We start from the raw sequence: 16,311 nt of genomic DNA, 5'->3' as shown, positions 1-16,311 counted from the left end.
TTGGATAACTGAGAAAGCTGACGGGGTGGGGTGGGGGACACAATTCAATCAAAATGTGGTGTTGGAAGAGAGCTTTATGGATACCATGGATTGCCAGAAGGAAAGGTACGTTAGTTAGCTTTCCATGTCTTCAGAATTTCTGAAAATCTTGTATCTTTAACCTGAGATTACAAGCAGTTGGAAACTTGCTTTCTCCTTGTAGTACAAAACAAATCTATGGCAATTCAAAATACAGTAATAAACATAACGTCATTACTAGTTTTCAGGTGAAGCTGTAGAGCATATTCCTATTTGACTGTTCTAATAAACCAGCTGTAAATACTTGATGGGGGTTAAACAATATCTCTTAGAACTCCCAACTTCTGGCTCTGAAGCCTCATACCAGAACCACTGAGCTATCTAGCAGTTCCTTCTGACTTTACTACGTGATATAAACCTAGTTATACCCTCTTAAAGAAGACAAAATAATGGACTTGTTTGAATAGGCAAAACTAGGCGCCTCCTTGTCAGTAAGACATTGTATTGCTTGCATTTGCTTATTTTCTGTGTACTCTTCTCTTTAGCACAATTGACTAAATCTAAATTGTAGTCCCAGCTAGTTACAGAACATACATATAATGAATGGGACTCCTTAAATCAACACTTTGGTAATGTGTTTTCCTGAAAATAAGACCGGGTCTTATATATCAATTTTTGCTCCAAAAAAACACATATGGGCTTATCTTATTCACTCATGAAGACTCACTAGGAGGATGCAATGATAAAGCACTTATGGAACATCACATGTATCTTGAACAACCATACACTGAAAGAGATTTGGAAGCATGTAACAACGCTCTAGTCTGGGACTAATTTAGTTTAGCATGTATTCATTCTAATGTTAAAAGTTTGTTCATATTATTTGTTTACTTGCAATTGCAGTGTGACTTTGTATTAGACATTGTTTAGAACTACTACTGATCTGCTAATCAATCCATGTATGTTGGGGAGATCTTTTATTATAGGAGGTTTTGCAATAGCCACTTTGAATGTGGAAAGCCATCTAAAGCTGCCCTGTAATGAAAGTGTTCACTTGACTGAAAAACAAAGCAACCAACACTGAACTCCCAAGCCAACTACAACAGAGCACAGAGTGCTGTCCTCTGAAGATACTGGCCACAGAGACTGGCGAAACGTTAGGAAGAACAACCTTCAGAACATGGCCAAAGAGCCTGAAAAACCCACAACAACCACAACACTGAACTCTTGAAGACTATCTGTTAGAATCAAACAGTTGGATAAAGTTAAAGGGCATTTACTTACAGTGGGAATGTGATGCAATTCACTATTTGGGATGTTAACACAGAAATAATGTGGTGGAGGAAATGACATCACCCTCAGGCCAGTCTTGATCTCTTGCCCTGTTAACCAAACTGCATTGATAGTTCAGCTCCACATTGGCTACTTTTCACCACTCTATACATATACAGAGCAGCTGAGATTTCTACAGCTAGGCTGTGAAGAAGCTCTCAACAACCTACAGCAGTGGGTTTGAAAGGTATGCAGTCTTGTTATAATGCATGAGGTTACTTTTTGGAAACAAAGACAGGCTGACAGCCTAATAAGACATTTTGATTTTTGAAGGTGAAGCATTTTGAATTACTTATTTAGAGAACATTCTTTGATCTTATTTATAGCCAACAAGGCAAGGCATGGGGATTTTGCCTTGTCATAAAGCGGCAATGTGTTGGTGCATGCCTCTCAGTAACTCTTGTTTCCAGATGGAATATACTGTGTGATTTGGGCTTTTTACAAACACACACACCAGCCCCTGAAATTTAACATTCCTATTCCCATATCTCTTTTGCCTCTACCAATCTACCTATCTGATTTTTAAAAGACAGCCACAACTTCCTTGTGTTTTTCATGTATACAGAACAACGTGGGAGTGAGAGAAAGGTCTACTATAAAATTTTCTCCATTCTTCATCAGAGTTTGGAAACGTTACTTTTTCAGACACCTCATAAATTCATTCAGCCAGCATTACCACTGAGTTGTAGTTCAAAACAAACATTTCCAAGTTCTGCTATTTATGATTCTCTGTTTCTAAACACCACGGATTTGGCACCATTTCTTAATCTTACCACAGTTTCTCCTTAAGGCTTTTGGGAGTCTTTCTTAAAGAAATAACAACAAAAATAAAAGAACTGTGGAATCTTTAACAGTGTGACTACATAGCAAAGGAAATGTGAATTCATTTGCATTCATTTGCTGTGTAGTTGCACCAGGGAGTTTGAGTCTGTTCGATTTAAGTGGCCACAGTTAAATTGAAGTGCTTGCAGTTTTACTTACACCCCTGGAGGTGGTGCTGTTCAAAAGATTGTATTAAACAGGCAATTTTAAAAGGCTTTTTTTTTCTGTCTCAATTTTTAGTTTCTGATGCAGAGCTCTGCTTTGTTAAGCTGTTAATTATTTTTTAAAAAAGATAAGCAGCATTGCCCAGGAGAAGAAGCTTTAAAAAACAAAATAAAGAAGAATCTTGGCAGAGAAACTTTGCTTGGCAGTGTGTGTGCTTGTGTTGCCCTGTCTGTACATATGCTCTTCCACTCATGAGACAAGAAGCGAGGGGGAAAGTGCTGTCTCTGTTTGTACTGGTGCATGCATGCATCTCATCTTCCCTTTCCTTAGCTGAAGTGATCACATGCTTGAACCAATCTGAAAGGATTCCATTTTTAAAAAAACGTAGAAGGCTCCCTGGTGGAGAGGAAAAACTACCGGGGGATGGGGACGGGACGGGACTGTGCTGATTTGCATTTCCCATTGTGTCTGCCATATGATCAAGAGGAAAAAAAGTGAATCGGATTTCTCTATGGCTATAGTATTTCCCTGTATTATTAATTTTTTTTTTTTACTAATGTGGTCAACCTCTTCAAACTACCAGACTTCCCCGAATTGCCACCCTCTTCTGCAAACATTTTTCTTCCATCTGAAAAATTGGTGTAACCCATGAAAAATGACACTGAAATAAACTCATTAGTCATAAATGTGCTAAAAACACATTCAGTTGCTCTTTGCTGAAACAGACTAACAAAGCTGCCTCTTTGAGAAATGCTTACAAGGCAACAAATATTTTTAATTTTCAGGAGAAAAGATGAGGCAGTTTGAAAACTAGGATGCTTCTGCTGTGGGTCTATTAATATGAACAGAAAAATCTGCTTTATTTTAAGTAAAGCTTTGGTTTCATGCAGATTTACCTGGAAGTAGGTTCATTAAACACAGCACGTTTTCTAGAAAAAATGTTTAAGCTCGTGGTATCCAAAATATGTTTAAATAATACATTTGCAGCATGATCTTAAACAGCTTTCCTCAGAAGGAAGTCCCACTAAGAGCCTGAGCATACTGGCAAAAAAAGTGCAAGAAATGCTACAAGTTTGGGATGGGCTGATTTGCATTTTTTCCTCCACTGGATACATGAAGCAAAAGGAAATGTGAATCAGCAAGTAATCCCCTCCCCCACAACAACGGTAGTTTCCCCCTCCGCTGCTGAAACTTGTTTTTTAAAAAGTGGATCCATGCAGGTGGTGTGATACCGCTCAGTCTGTCTACTCTGTTCCTAAACTGCCTTCAGTGTTAAGAGGTGAAATTTTGTATGTACAGACTGCTAAAATAATTGAGGGGGATGTACAAATGCAACCTTGAAAATGTACGTTGTGATTAACAAAATGAGATTTGACTAAAAATCAATGCAAAACTATCTGCTAACTCTCCATCCATGCCATGATAGGGAAAACAAGGCCAAAGTCAAATAACATTACCCTGCAAAAGAATCTCTTTCCTAGAAAGCTAACACTAGACTGTAGATATGTAACCACATGATAACAAAATGAAAATGAGAGAGAGAAAAGAAGTCTTAAACCATGAAATGTCTACGTACTAAAATGAAAGTGTAGCAAATCAGTACCTGATCAAATTCAGTCAGATTTGCTCTTCTGGCATTTTGCTGGTTCCACAGGTGTTCAAGAGAACAAATCAAAATATCAACAATGTCTTGCTTCCATAGTGGTTTGCTGTCATACTAATTTGCTGGGACAGTAGTTTTCTGAGCTGGCAAACCAATCTAAATTCTCACAGAACTTTATAAGTTGTACAGTGGTGCCTCACAAGACGATGTTAATTTGTTCAGCGAAAATCGCTATCTTGCGAAAACATCGTCTTGTGAAACACAGTTCCCCATTGGAATGCATTGAAATCTATTTAATGCGTTCCAATAGAAAAACATCATCTTGCGAAAATTGTCCATAGAAAACATCATCTTGCGGAACACAGTTCCCATAGGAATGCACTGAAATCTATTTAATGCGTTCCAATGGGGAAAAATCGTTGTCTTGCGAAAATTGTCCATAGAAAAACATCGTCTTGCGAAACGCAACAGCGATCACAAAAACTAATCGTCTTGCAGATTAATCATCCCGCGAAGCAATCGTCTTGCGAGGCACCACTGTATTACATGGAGAAGAGGACTGCTCCACCAACAAGTCTCAGTCATTGACAGTAGAAGGGAAATGTAAACAAGCAAGAGAAATATAAATATAGGGAAGCGAGGTGCAGAAACACACTATAATATACCAGATGCCAATAACACAGTGAATCCACTGTGTAGTGAGCACCAGACATGGTAGAGCAGGAGGCAACAGTGCAGCAGTGGGCTTTATTTCCAGAAGCCAGCAGCACACACATATCAAGAAGTCCTGCATTTCCCTTCATAGATACAAACTAGCACATGGATGGTTTGGCTGGGGGAGAACATCATTCAATAATTTTCTTGTGTGTCTGAATATGATGAAAGGCTAAGAAATATATCTCTACTTTTATAGATTTTTTAAAAAAGAAATGTGCCTTTTAAAGCTATAAGTTCCTGCATTTAAAAACTATATGCTTCTGCAATTTTGAAACATTATTATTATATGAATTAAGTTCTGCCTGAAATTTTAATTTTGCTTTTGAAAGTACTTCTGTTTGCAGCTTTTTTTCATAATTGTAAGAATTTTTGATCAGTCATACTTGCAGCTTTTTGCAAGTTGCAAAACCAGAGTTCTGTTAAAGCATCTGTGCCTACATGTTTTTTCATATCTGTAGGATTTTTGGATGCTTTTCACATGATTTAAGTATTTGCACCTACTGCTTTTTCATTGCTGTAAGCTTAATTTCTGTATAATTGAAAAGTGCCTGTAACTTCTCAAGACGTTACATGTTTTCAGTAATGTTTGGATTACTGTGCATAGAAGCAATGTATATGAATAAAGCTAGTAAAATTAGGCAAGCTGATGTTGCCTGGAATCATTTCAATAATGAAACTATTTACACCTTGATACCCAGATGAATTTTGGTACAGCTGGAAAAGGTTATCTGGAATTAACCATTTCAGGGACAAATGTTAGCTGTGATGAGCCATCACAGGCTCAAACAAGCAAGGAGTGTTACTAAGTTTTATAGTGCCCCTAGGTAACTGTTTTGAGTGTTATACTTTTGACCTTGATATCAGTATTTCAAGAAGTGGATTTGGCCGAGATCTTCAATTTGCAAATAATCTTGGTGAAAAATGGCTACATAACAGCCCTTGGTATGTCATAACTGCTGTCCTCTCTAAAAAAAAACAAACAAATCATTTAGAGCTGTATGATATAGCCTAGCAGTATAGTCGAATCAGTTGCCCATGCCTGCTGACTCATTATGATTAGGAAAGCCTAGTAGATTTGAGACCTGGACGGCTATTGCTATGCCCCCTCCCAGCACAAAGTCTTCCTCCTGTGAGCCGCTGCAAACTTTATTCAGTTTTCACTCATTATTCTCTCTTCAATAATTCTTCACCTTCAGCCCTAAGGAATACATTTCAATGCCTTCTTCGTCTGATATAAAACATGAAAGGTGTTATAAATGTGAATTACTACAAAACATGCTAATTTAGTTGGATACAGTATATTAAAATAATTCCCCAGGAAACTTTTTAGTTTAACGACAATGAAAGATGCTTAATTGGAACAGCATTAGGGTATGTTTAATCGACACAGATTTATTTAATGTGAATGCAGGGTTTCAAAACGAAGCAGTGAAGCAACTTGACCTGACGGAGAGAAATATTATTCCAAATAATTGTTAAGAAAAAGTTTATTTAAAAAAGAATGTTGGAAAGGGCAGATTAAATGGCTGATAATATAATCTGTACAAGGCACTCGTAATGGAGATGCAAAAAAAGAGTGGCTGCACTGCTTAGTCATTGCTCATAATTTAGGAGCTTGCACAGTATAAATAATTTTAGACACAGGAACACTGCATTCTCACTAAAACACTGCAGCAGTGAAAACTATACAATGTTACTATTTGTCAGGATGTCACATACATTCCTTCCTATTCCCAGATTAAATAAAATCAATTCCCTTCTTAAGTATATTAAACATTTTTTCAAAGTATTTAGGGATAAAAACACAGAAAATGATCTACTTTGAAAAAATGTGAAACTGTTTGTGAAACAGCAGCTACAATTGTCATATCAAACTTCTTTTATTTTCTAAAGGCGGGCAACTAGAAGCACAAAGATCAAATCTAGTCATTCAGCTGTTGGTCTACCAATTACCCATTCCTTTGTTACGACTAAAAGGAGACTTTAGTACCAACATTTCTTCTTGCCTTTGGAAGAGAGCCAACCAGGTGAAAGCATAGCATGATACCACTCATATCTTCCTCTCGTTATCTAGGCAGTACTTGTCCACTAAATTTAGATGGGTATGCATCCTCAAACAGATTATCATTTGGTTAAACATTTCATGTGTTAAAATTGATGCAAAAGTCTTTACTTTGAATTCTCTCCATCTGGAGATACAGCTCAAGTGACAGTTACAGGAAACGCTAACTTATTAATTCTGTGAAATAATCAAGCAGAATTCCATTCTAGTGACAGTATTTTGGATTGAAAGTTGGGGAATGGGTAGAAGCAGAATTAGTGAATCTGGCACCACCCTTTGAAGGAAAAGACAATCCGTCTCTTGTTACTTTAAAAACAAAGATTACTTATTTTAAAAATAGAAGGCTATCTTAGATACAGATAAGTAAACACTGTGAACAATTAAATACATTAAAACAGGACTGCAGTTCACTAAATATGTACCTTTAATGGTGATTAAGCCAAATGTCTTTAATTGCACATTACCAGTAAAAATAAAAATTGGTGAAGGCAATCACTCTTTGCTCAAAATGTATGGTGTGCTATCCTCCCAACGATACTAACACTGAGATGTCTCCTGCTAAACAGATTACCTGAGAGCATGGCTGTATGGGAAAAATATATCAGTTTACTATTACCATTTGAATTTACATCCTGCAAGTGGTGTACATGGTTTTCCTCATCTCCACTTTATCCCCACAACATCTCCATGATGTAGATCAGGTTCAGAATACAATAGTTCCCCTGTATCTGCAGAGTCAGTATCAGAGGTTTCAATTATCAGTGGCCGTCACTGTTGCAAACCAGTCTGCAGTGTGCACATGCACTTACCGCCTCCTCTCGCCCCTTCTCCCATCCTTTTGCTCTCACTCCTTCTCTTTAATGGATTCTCTCGTATCTGCAGTTTCAATTACCCACAGTTGATTGAGGAACTGATTGCCTGCAGATCTGGGGTGGGCGGTGGGTGAGGAGACTACTGTATATATTTTGTACTATTTTCACTGGGCTCCCTTTAAAAATTATCTCAGTGTAGCACAAGAGAGCCCAATGACTATGTTCCTATTAGTAAAAAAATACAGAATAACTGTATCAAAGAGTAGAATACTGTTTGTTCCAAAGAAGACTTTAAGGGTAGAGGATGTTGAAACAGTTGTTAACAGGGAAAGCCTTACGTTGCTTGGAACATGGTACTTTAGGGCTTGTATTTGTGTATGTACATGAAAAAAAGGTTAGCTCAATACTCAGCAATATGTGGGATTGTGTTATAAAACATATGTCACATGTCTCAGTTTCAAGCAAAACCTGATTACAGAAATACTACTATGAGTAGCACTATGACCACTTCTTCTGATTATGGCAATACTGGTTACAGAATCAACCCTGGTTACAGAATCAAAGCCACTAAAACTCACTCTTGATATGATAAACTCCATTACCTCTCATCTATCTTTCATCTACAAGAGTGGTGACCCTAATTGGCCGTAGTGATTTCAAGTGCTCTCTAGGATAATTAACTGACACGGATTAACACAGGTTTGGGAGAAAAAGGCACAGAATTTTTATAAGCCTTCACCATGCTGCCTCTCTGAAAATATGAATAGTCTAACAATCCCCTCAAAGAAGCTCACTGGAATTCACAGTTAGCTAAAAGTATGGTCCTGTTCTCTGGTGTGCAGTTGTGAAAATGTATGTGGGGCAAGGCCTCTGCTTCAGTCTCCTCATTTCTACACTTTCACACTGAACTGTTGTCAAAGTTATTACAGTGGGGTCTCTACTTAAGAACTTAATCCGTATTGGAAGGTGGTTCTCAAGTTGAAAAGTTCTTATGTTGAATCTGCATTTCCCATAGGAATGCATTGAAAACCATTTAATCCGTATCTGCTCTTTTCCGTCCATAGAAACTACAGTGGAACCTCTACTTAAGAACTTAATCCGTTTTGGAATGGTGTTCTTAAGTTGAAACGTTCTTAAGTTGAAGCAAAATTTCCCATAGGAATGGACTGAAAACCAATTAATCCGTTCTGGCTGTTTTTTTTGTTATGTAGAGGTGCATTCGTACATTGAAGCATTAGTTCCCATAGGAACTAATGCAAAGCTGGTTAATACGTACTCTACCACTAGGGGGAGAATTTTTTTTAACCTAAGATGACCTAAGGTTAAAAAAAGAGCAGGAAAGGTTTTTTTTCCTGTTCTTATCTTGGATTTCTGTTCTTAAGTAGAAGCAAATTTTAGCAAATGGAGCTGTTCTTAAGTTGGATTGTTCTTAAGTAGGGACGTTCTTAAGTAGAGACCCCACTGTATCCCAAAGCTGGAGAATCTTTGAATGTCCAGAGGTTAGGACTTCAGTCTCCAGGAACACCAGTCAGAAGGTCAATAGTTCAGGATTAATAACTGTATGTTGTCAAGTAATTTCTCACTTATGCCGACCCTTTTTGGGGTTTTCTAGGTAGATAATGCACAAAAGTGGATTTGCATTCTCTCCTTTCGGTGTCACCGTGGGCTGTGCAGCTTGCCCAAGGCCACACAGACTGGCTCTTCTCCCTGCAGGCACAGTGGGGAATTGAACTCCAAAGCTTTGACTCCACAGTCAAATACTTAAACCACTGAGCTGTGGGAATTGCAATTCAAAACCTCTGGCATTTCAAGTTGGACCATAACTATGGGACGTATCATGAAACAAAGTCCAGCGCTGTTCTTGAGATGAGGTTCACTTCTGTTAATGGCCTCTAATAGGCTTATTTGTCTGTGGTAGCAGCACCTGAAACGGTACTCAGTGGCTCTTTCTAGTCATCCTTTTGAATTTCCCACAATAATTGGAAAGATGCTAGGCTGGGCACACTGTGGGAGATTAGAAAAATAAGTAAATTTGTCTGCTTAGTGCTTCTCAGCATGCTAAATCACAGAAATGATAAGTCAGAAAAATAGTAAGTTTTAAAAAATTATTTAAGTATTTATTTAAGGACAGGGTAGGGAATACAAAAAGTAGGGGGGGAATAGGGAAGAGGGGAAAAGGTTAGGGGGATAGGAGAACACAGAGTATACCATCATCCAATCAATTCATATTACAATAACAGACCAACTTTTTGCTTTTTCACAGTTTGATTTCCTGCTTTCATCTTATCATTTAATTTTAGTTTAATTCTATGTTACTTCCACACTATCTGGTAACTGCAGACATTTATACAATACATCCCATCGTTCAGTTTCTTTTGAATTGAACAGTCTTTCAGCCCATCTGACAGAATATCCATTTTTGTCACTTCCCATATTTTCACAATAAGATTCTCTTGTTTCAGTGTTTCTTTCTTGAGATTTTTAACATAATGCTTTTTAATTTTATACGCTGAATAGGTCACTGGATAACTCTCTATCCCATCTATGTTACCTGGTGTCATGCCCAAGAAGACGGTTCTAAAGTTTGTGCAGCTTCATTTAAGTTTTGTTTGACATCTAATGTCCCCTCTTTTGTCACTTTCATCAGATCTTCTATTTTGCTAAGACCTACGTGTACTTGCTGAAACCCTGTTATTATTATCTTTTGCATAGTAACCTGCCATTCCTTTTCTATTTCTTGTACCACTGTTCCAAAACTTTGGGATTGAACAGACCAAGTCTCCATTTGTTGTCTTAAATTTTTGGAGGCCATCTCAGGCTTACCAATGAATGGGGTTTGTATAAATAATACTATGCCCTTAACCACAATGAACGCCCCTTATATATCCTTCAACAATTTCCACAATTTTATCAACAATCCAAACCCCTAGTCATAAACCTCCCCTTAGATCTCCCTCCAATCTTTATCCAAATATCATAATATAAAAATTAACTTTTAACCCAGCAAATTCAAAATCAAATAGAACTGTGTCACAATTATTTCTTCTTCTCCAGAGTTTAGCAAGCTTCTGTTATCAGTCTCACACGCAGTCCGTCAAACAAAACAACAATCACAGAGTCTCAAACTGTCCAATAGTTGTCCTTGAAGCCCGTCTTATGATCTTTCCATTAATCCCTTGATGCTCCTCAGTCCAGTCGACCACGTCAGCTCCTTCTTTCTTCTCCAGAAAACAACCAGATTCTGTTACAGTGGGGTCTTGACTTGAGAACTTAATCCGTATTGGAAGGCGGTTCTCAAGTCAAAAAGTTCTCAGGTCAAATCTGGATTTCCCATAGGAATGCATTGAAAACCATTTGATCCGTAGGTATCTGCTCTTTTCCGTCCATAGAAACTAATGGGAAGCTGCTATTCTGCCTTCGACCACTAGAGGGGGATATTTTGTTTCTTTTTTTTCTTAGGTCAAGAAAGGTTCAGGGAAGGAAGGGAAAATACAGTCCAGGCAGTACAATACCAGGCAGTCTGAAGACTGTCTCCCAGTCCACTCTCTAACCGCTGGGAGGAGTGAGGAAGCAGACAGGCACCCTTTTCACTGGCCAACAGTTAACTGAAAGTTCACATTTTGCACTTTCCCTGCCTCCCACGTGGGTTTTTTTTAGTTCTTAACTCAAATCTAAGTACTTAAGTCAAGTCAATATTTTCCTATGAGAGCGGTTCTTAAGTCAAAATGTTCTTAACTCAAGCCGTTCTTAAGTCAAGACCCCACTGTATTAACAATTCAGAGTCCAGGAAAAGGCAAAGAGAAATACTGTATGTCCCAGCCAAACTGCATTCATGAAACTCAAGTCTCTTAAATCCTGTCCGATGGCATTAGAACCATCTGGGATTCTTTTCCAGAAACATAAGATTTATTTTTCCGTCTCACTCTCTCGGCTTTGAAATCAGCCTGCTATATTAAGAGTTCACTTGGGGAGGAAAGTTAGTTTCGCTTTTGAGGCAGACTGATAAGATAGGCTCGCCGCTGCTTTTCTTCTTTCAGCCAAATATTTTCATTCTTATTTTCAGCTTAATGGAGCTGTTTCATAAATCAAAGGCTTCAGCTTACTTAGTTGTTATATATTTTAAGCTTATATTGGTTGTTCTCCTCTTCCCGATAAAGGGTTACTCATGGCTTCGTGCCAAATATGGCACCCGCTCCGATCTGTGCTGGGTGATTTCTTCAGAGGGAAGAAGTCCGGGTTTGCATCCCTTTCTTCTCCTTCTCCTCCTCACCATCTGCTTCAGAGAGACTTCTCCTAGACTCTCCTTTGATCCCCATTTCAAAAAGGGGATCCCGGACCGGTTTCCAGAGAGAGCTCTTCTCTGGAGCTACTGGCAGCACCGCAACAAAGCCCCGCCTCTCATAAATCTTCCAGAAAAATAGTAAGTTAATGGGGTGTAAGGACACAAGGGATTGTACTACAATGTGTGGCTCTGGAAACTCCTCAGCATTATGGGTGCAGATGCCAGTTTGCCAAATAGGTAAAGGTTCCCCTTGACATTTTTAGTCCAGTCATGTCGGACTCTAGAGGGCGGTGCTCATCCCGCTTTTCAAGCCATAGAGCCAGCACCTGTCTGAAGACAGTTTCCATTGTCACGTGGCCAATGTGACTAAGGAACACCGTTTTACCTTCCCACTGAGATGATATCTATTCATCTACTCACATTTTTTACATGCTCTCGAACTGCTAGGTTGGTGAGGAGCTGGGACAAAGCGACGGGAGCTCACTCCGTCGCGTGGATTCAATCTTACGACTGCAGGTCTTCTGACCCTACAAGCACAGGCTTCTGCGGTTTAGCCCACAGCGCCACCATGTTCCTTCAGTCTGCCAAATAAGTCATAATAATTTTAACAGCTCAGTTGCAAAACTTGTAGTGCACAATTACTGTAAAAGAAAGAATATGGAAAGAGAGGAATTCTAAATACTCTTCAGTGGGTCGTTAGGTAGAACCATGGCAGAAATTCATAAATGATGCTTCATATTCTTTCCCTGATGATTACAGTCATGGGAAAAAAGAAAGTACACCCTCTATGAATTCTATAGTTTTATGAATCAGAACATATTAAAAAGTATCTGGTCCTTAGCAGGTCTGAAAATTAGGTAAATACATCCGCAGATGAACAAGAACACATACCACATTATACGATGTCATGATTTATTTAACAAAAATAAAGCCAAAATGGAGAAGTCATGTGTGAAAAAACTTAACTACACCTTATGATTCAATAGCTTGTAGAACGGCCTTTAGCAGCAACAACTTGAAGGAATCATTTTCTGTATGGCTTTATCAGTCTCTCACATCATTGTGGAGGAATTTTGGCCCACTCTTCTTTACACCATTGCTTCAGTTTATTGAGGTTTGCAGGCAATTGTTTATGCACAGCTCTCTTAAGATCCGGTCACAGCAATTGAACTGAGTTGTGGTCTGGACTTTAACTTGGCCATTGCAACGCCTGGGTTCTTTTCTTTTTCAGCCATTCTGTAGTAGATTTGCTGGTGCACTTGGGATCATTGTCCTGTTGCATGACCCAATATCAGCCAAGCTTCAGCTGTCAGACAGATGGCCTCACATTTGACTCTAGGATACTTTGGTATACTGAGGAGTTTGTGGTCGATTCAATGACTGCAAGATGCGCAGGTCCTGTGGCTACAAAACAAGGCCAAATAATTACCTCTCCACCACTGTGCTTAACAGTTCTTATGAGGTGTTTGTGCTGAGATGCTATGTTTGGTTTTCACCAGACATGGCACTGTACCTTATGGCCAAACATCTCCACTTTGGTCTTGTCTGTTCAAAGGATGTTGTTCCAAAAGTCTTGTGATTTGTCGGATGCAACGTTGCAAACCTAATCTGTGATGCCATGTTCTTTTTAGAGAGAAAATGGGAGGGAGTAATAAGTAAGGTACCACAAGGCTCAATTCTGAGCTTGGTGCTCTTCAACATTTTTGTTAATAACTTGTATGATGAGGTGTGGTGAATGCTTATCAAATTTTTGGATGACACATAATTGAGTGGAATAGTTAATACCCTGGAAAACAGAAAAATATTCAAAAATATCTTGATAGGCTTGAGCTGAAAACAATAGGCTGAAAACAATAGAATAAAATTAATCAGGTATAAGTGGAAAGTTCTACAATGTTCTAAGGGAAAAAATAGAACCAAATGCACAGTTATAAGATGGGGGTTATTGCTCAGTATGAGTAAGAAAAATCTTGGAATTGTTGTAGATCACAAGTTAAATATGAGACAACAATGCTATGCAGCTTCAAAAAAAAGTAAGTGCTATTTTAGGCTGCATTAACAGCCGGACAGTCTCCAAATCCTGTGAAGTACTAGTTCCTCTCAACTTGGCAATGCTTCAGCCTCAACTTGAGTAACGTATCAATTTTGGACACAACACTTTAAGAAAGATGCCAACAAATTGGAGGAAATTCAGAGGAGGGGAACAAGGATGATCAGGGGACTAGAAACCAAGCCCTGAGAGGAAAGACTTAAAGAATGGGGCATGTTTAGCCTTGAGAAAAGAATGAGGGGAGATATGACAGCACTTTTCAAATACTTGAAATACTATCATACAGATGATGATGATTAGTTTTATTTATATGCCGCATTTCCCCCAACAAGGGACCCAAAGCGGCTCAATTATCCCGGAGTGCAGGGACACATAATAATGGGCTCAAGTTACAGGAAGACAGCTGAATATCAAGAAAAACTTCCCAACTGTTAGAGAAGCACAATAATGGAACTAATTACTTCTAGAGGTGGTGAGTGCTCCAAAGCTGGAGGCATCCAAGAGAAAATTAGACAATGATCTGCCAGATACCCTTTGATTTGGATTCCTACACTGAGCAGGGCTTGGATTCAATGGCCTTCCAACTCCATTATTCTGTGATTCCACGATTTTACTGAAGCAGCAAACTTACCAATTCTAAAACCTTAAAAACTGCTTCAGGGGGAGAGAACATACAGATTAGTGAGTCTCAGCCAATGTGTACTGCTCTGGCTCTGAAGTCAGTAATAAAAGTGAGAAGTAACAGAAGCTGCCAAGAACTTACTCAGGAAAAAAATCAGGACAAGCCCCTATGTCCTCAAAACAATAAAAATGCAGTAATAGACGATACCTTTATTGGATCATTAAGAAAATAAAACAAAAAAATAGTGTTTTCCATTTCCTTTGGAGTTGGAGGGGCAGCAATCAGCCAACATGTACAGTACTAAACAAAGGCAATGACTTCATGTAATTGTGTAGGATCAGCTTCCTCTGAGTTCAATCCATGAGAATAACTGGTACCTCTAAACATCATACGGGTGCGCTCTCATTCTGCCCTTAGCACTCAAATTATTTACATCTGTATGCACCTCTCTGAGTATAACTTTGTATCTAGCTATCTTCATCATTCTGTTAATAAGTGAGTCTTTCAGCAGGGTACTTTTTGAAAGAGCAACGCTGATGCTAAAGATAAACAAAGGACAATAGGGAATCTGCAGGAAAAAAGAAGGGACATCTTAATTGTTGTAGATGTTCTTACAAGACCTATTAACAAAATCCTTCAGTCATAAAAGGAAAAATGACTTCCACACATTGAAAAATGTCAAGAATACAATGCTGTTCAGATCAGTGCAATTGAAAGGAGAAGTACATATGTACTGTATGTTAAAATATACATATATAGTAGCCAGAACATGCCTAACTCCTTTCAGGGATTTGCATACTCCAGAAGAGCATTACTGGGCCCCTGCCAGATGCTGGCAGTATTGGGCACCTATTAAAGCTTACACTTCGACCCATGTTCCAGTAGGAGATCTCCAGCTGACCATTAAAACTCCATGACCTATCGTGGCTCATCTTGCTATTGCCACTTGTTCTCATAGATTTTAACCCTAGCTCAGAAGCTAGCAACAAAACTGAAGAGAAGCAACAGAAGCTTACTCATGTGTTTGTCCTTTTCCTTTGGATGTGGAGGGACAGGAGGGAAGATGAGAGGGGTCCTTTGCTCTTCCTGCCAACTTGGGGCTGGCATAGCATGACAAGAATTGGATTTTGCATCTGAAAATATATTCCCCAACTAGATGGCCTCATTCTGGCATGATCACTCTGGAATTAGATGCCCAGGGATTAGGACCTGAGCATCATTAATGCTTGGTTTCAGTAACATCGTCTCAAACTAATTTCAGCAGCAGACGGGCATAGAAGACATTTTCTGTACTTTATACTACCACTCTCCTATCTGTAACTTTGCAGGTTACCTATTCTCAACTGCTAGAAGAATCTGAATATTTTTCCTCTTGTTTTCAGACAATTCTATGAAGCACTTTGTAAGGAAATATAGTACATCATTACTCTACGCTATGCTGTGTCACTAGACATGTGGCAATAAATAGTTCGCCATATAAAATTAGTGTGATAGATCTATTTTGTTCCAGCAGAGTGAGTAATCTGACAAAAATAGAAAAACATTGCTGATATAACAGCCTGACACTTGTGACAGAAACGCGGAACTATAAATTCTGCCCTCTGTTGTTTACAGATTGACATTGAGGCCAAGGACAAAGAGCAACCTGTGGTTAGGAAAACTTAAAAGGATGCTGCGTGAAGGTAGGGTTAAAAACTCTCATGACAGAAGACATTTTTCTTTACAAAGCCTAAGCCCCCTGGAGCCATGTCATTATATGAGAGTCGTTACAGAAGAACCTCAGGTTCTCTCATTAAAGAGAAAAATTATCTCCTTGGAGCTCTGAA

General features: G+C 38.7%; 1 protein-coding gene across 2 annotated transcripts in view; it reads right to left on the bottom strand.

Annotated features, from left to right (window-relative positions):
* The window catches only part of PTCHD1 (patched domain containing 1), a 74,334-nt gene that overhangs the window by 41,375 nt on the left and 16,648 nt on the right, over positions 1 to 16,311 (bottom strand). Inside the window, exon 1 of one of the 2 annotated variants that reach the window (XM_072994285.2) lies at positions 1,303 to 3,496. The exons of the other annotated variant lie outside the window; for it this stretch is intronic. Within the exon in view, the coding sequence (XP_072850386.2) occupies positions 1,303 to 1,371 (69 nt within the window). The 5' untranslated portion in view covers positions 1,372 to 3,496. Of the gene's footprint in view, positions 1 to 1,302; positions 3,497 to 16,311 lie in introns of those variants that run through there. 2 annotated transcript variants of the gene reach the window in all.

This window comes from Pogona vitticeps, chromosome 3, assembly GCF_051106095.1.
Source record: "Pogona vitticeps strain Pit_001003342236 chromosome 3, PviZW2.1, whole genome shotgun sequence".
NCBI lineage: Eukaryota > Metazoa > Chordata > Lepidosauria > Squamata > Agamidae > Pogona > Pogona vitticeps.
Note: the sequence above shows the minus strand (reverse complement) of the source record. Positions and strands in the feature narration are given on the sequence as shown.